The 3,443-nt window shown below is 51.9% G+C and overlaps 1 protein-coding gene across 1 annotated transcript in view; it reads left to right on the forward strand.

Annotated features, from left to right (window-relative positions):
- The window catches only part of ADA (adenosine deaminase), a gene marked incomplete at its 5' end in the record, with an annotated part of 12,800 nt that extends 12,337 nt beyond the window's left edge, over positions 1-463 (forward strand). Inside the window, one exon of the mRNA XM_010145334.1 lies at positions 362-463. Within this exon, the coding sequence (XP_010143636.1) occupies positions 362-463 (102 nt within the window). The remainder of the gene's footprint in view (positions 1-361) is intronic.
- Positions 464-3,443: the final 2,980 nt, after the last annotated feature.

Genomic DNA, 3,443 nt, shown 5'->3' on the forward strand with positions numbered 1-3,443 from the left:
GTTCTGTGTGGTACGAGAGCGGCCCCTGCACAGGATGGACTGGCAGGTTACACGGCACACGCTGTGTCTCGTCAGCGGCACAGCAGGCTCCTGCTGTGCCGGTCCAGAGGAGCTGGGAGCATAGGGACAGATCTGAAGTGTGTATCCTAAAAACTTCAGAGTAATTAAAGACCTTTGCTTTGTGCCTGCCTCGTTTCCCTTGGGACTGTTGCTAGTGATGGGCCAGAGCAGTTGCCCTGTAGAACAAGCTGGTGGAAATGAATCTTGGAGTGGAAACTTTACGCTCTCCCTTGTCTGAGATGTGCACATTCATGTCTGATATGTCTTAGTGTCTCCTTATGTTCCCCCTCTGCCTCCCCAGAACATCAACGCAGCTCAGTCCAGCTTCTTACCTGAGAAGGAAAAGCAGGAGCTGCTCAACACGCTGTATGAAGCCTATGGGATGGTCCCCAACGCATCGTGACCCATCCCTGCGAGCCAGCACGGAGCGGTGGCCCTTCTTCATGTGTGCTTGACCCTCCTCTGTGCTCATGGGAGCACTAGGAGAAGGTGCCCAGAGTCGCTCTCTCTTACTGGCAGCCCTGTGTTAACCCTTACAGTGCTAGGCAGAATCAGGCTATCACATACACCTACCTGTCACCCCCCAAACTCTCCCCAGTGCATCTCCAGCCTCCTCTCTCGCTGTGGCGCAAGCAGACTGAAGCTGCCTCCTGGCCTGACTCCTCCATCTGCCAGTCTTTCTGTGCTGCGAATGAGAAGAGAAGAACCTCCCCTGCTTTTATTTTTTTTCCCTCTGTCCTGCCTCACAAGGCCTAGCCCCGGTCTGCAGGGCAGAAATAACCACCTTTAACTGGGACTGTGGCCGGTGTTAATCTTCACCTTTCTAGGGAAAACCCTGTTGTGCTGACAGGCACTACACCGACAGTTTATTGCCATCCTCGTGGGCAGGAGGGTTTGGCCACAGCCATATTTACCCAGGGTTAGTCTTGTACTAACACGACTGGAACAAGAAAAACTGGATGCTGGTGCTCTTGCCCGTGCACGTGTCTGAAGGGCATTGTAAAACCTCTGGGTTTTGGCATCTTTTCTCGGACGAGGACTCGTGTATCAGCCTCCTGGTGTCACTGCCGCCGAAGCGCACACAGCTGGCCATGACCGTGCTCACACCTGCATAGGAAGTTGGAATGTGTTACCGTTTTGGGCCAAAACCTGCCTTCTGGGACTTTTCCTGGTTTTGTACTCCTCCTGGAGAATTCCTGTGAACTGCAGTTTTCTCTCTCTCTGTCTGTGTTTTGGACTTGGAAAAGCCGTGATCAATTGCCTGTTTTAACCCTTCTGCCCTCTTCCTGATTTGGCATAATCTTTTGGTACCATTAAAAATGAATAAGTAAATTAATAAATAGGGCCCAGTGTCACATATTGACTTAGGTGCCATCTGAATCCTTTTCTCAGTCAACCACAACCCTGGCTAGGAGTCAGATTCTCAGTTTGGTGGGTGAATTATACAGAAATATTCACCACAACTCCTAAGCAATTTTGGTGCATTATAGTATTTTTGCTTACTACGCAAGAGCCGTGCATTTCAAGAGGAGACCATCGTTTTTTTAGGTGTGTGGTGTGCGTTAGCATCCCAGGTGTCCCCTCCAAAGGGGGATGCTTCCTCCAAAGATACTGTACCAAAAAGTTGCCTTTGACAAGGGGCCGTGGTCACCGTTACCACTGGTCCAGTCTCAGCCAGCAGTGACTATGTGCTGGGAGAATTTCCATTCTTTCCAGGCTTCCACATTTGTCTTTGAGTAGAATACTCATCTCTGAAGTACGTGGTGTGTATATACACACATATATCTATATAGCTAGATAGATGGATATGAGGGCGTGGATTTCTTACTTTTATAAAGCAAATGATAAAGCATCACTTTTAAGAGCATGATTGAAGTAAGAACCAGGCTTTTTTGGGTGATTTTTCTCCAGAAATTGTTTCTGAAGAGTTGCTTGTTTGGATTCTGGACCGTTGATTGATAATCCTGTTTAATAAAATAACAAATTTATATTAAAAGATAAATCCTCTTGCCTTTCTGTTCAAGGGTGCCTGTCAGGAACTGTGGTCCACGTGAGCCACCATCCCCCTGCTAGAGCATGAGGGTTAATCGGTAGGTGTGCGGGAGCCGGCCTTTGGCAGCGCGATTCCTGCCCTCTCCTGGTGCCAGGTCAGAGCACCCCTTCTCCCTTGCTTGCCGGGCGGGTTGGATTTATGGGCGCAGGTTGTGTCAACCTCACGTGTCCTTTTCCCTTTGGTAGTCGAAGGGGCGCAGGTCACTGCTAGAGACAGCAGTGCCATCTCTGTGTACCCTCACTCTTTCTAGCGTGTATCAAAAGCAGTTCACAATCTTGTCCCCCTGTCTCCTGAGCTTGTTACGGTGGGTTGATGCCGAGAGCGAGAAGTGGTGCAGCCTGGCTGTTGGTCTGCACTCAGCTCGGGCGAGGGGGTTGCTGAAAGACTTTCTGATCGTTTAGAGTTGCAGGAGGCCCAGCATGCCCCTGCAGTCATCTGAAATGAAGGGCTCGGAGCATCCGTGTGCTCAGCAGCTTTGCAAGTCAGGATGTGGCTGGATTAAGTCGCTGCCCTTGATCTTTCAGCCCAATCAGCGATGGCAGCGGAGCTGGCTTTCTCTTGTGGGGGGAACCTGATGCTTTTGGCCAGTCCTCTGAGGGTAGCTGGCCAAGAGGTCCCTAATCATCTGCCTAAATATAATTCTGGAACAGATATTTTCTGACCAGGGAGACCTAAGATTAGCCCACATTTGACTGCTGGAGGTCTATTGTGGTGCACAGTCCCGCTGCAGCGCCTTTCAGCTTTGTGTGTGTCAGCATAAGCCAAAAATACTGTTCAGGGGCAGTGAGGAGAACTGGCAATGGGGCTTAAAGACCCAACTGTGCTGTCAGCCAAGCCCAGGAACTACCTGCTGTTTGGCCCCCCGGCACGGGGAAACAGGAGCAGGCTCTTGGCTGCCGTCCGGGCACAGAGCCGCAATAGTATCCAGGCAGCTCGGGGCGCTGGGCTGGCTTGCAGCTGCCAAAGCGGCAGATGGATGTGCTACCTGGCTGCCAATTCCTCGTTTCCTGTGGGGGCTGAAGCCACAGACATCTCTGTGCCGGCCCCGTGACCATCGCTTCTCGGAGACCCCCAGAGTTCTCCCTCTGTCTGGCAGCTGCTTCTCTGCTTATGTGTGTTCTCTGCTGAATCTCAAACTCATTCAGTCCTTCCCTAGGCTGTCAGGGTGGTATTTGTCCTTGTGTCACCTGTGGAGAGTGTTTCTCAGGCCAGCCCTGCCTTGTCCCTGTGCCAGCCGTTGATCCCAGCGGGGCTGTAGCTGCACCCGCAGCTCCGGCAGGGTCCCTCTGCCTGGGCTGGCTGGCGGAGGGCTGGAAGCACTGCGGAGCAG

Source organism: Buceros rhinoceros, unplaced genomic scaffold (assembly GCF_000710305.1).
Source record: "Buceros rhinoceros silvestris isolate BGI_N320 unplaced genomic scaffold, ASM71030v1 scaffold8531, whole genome shotgun sequence".
Classification (NCBI taxonomy): Eukaryota; Metazoa; Chordata; class Aves; order Bucerotiformes; family Bucerotidae; genus Buceros; species Buceros rhinoceros.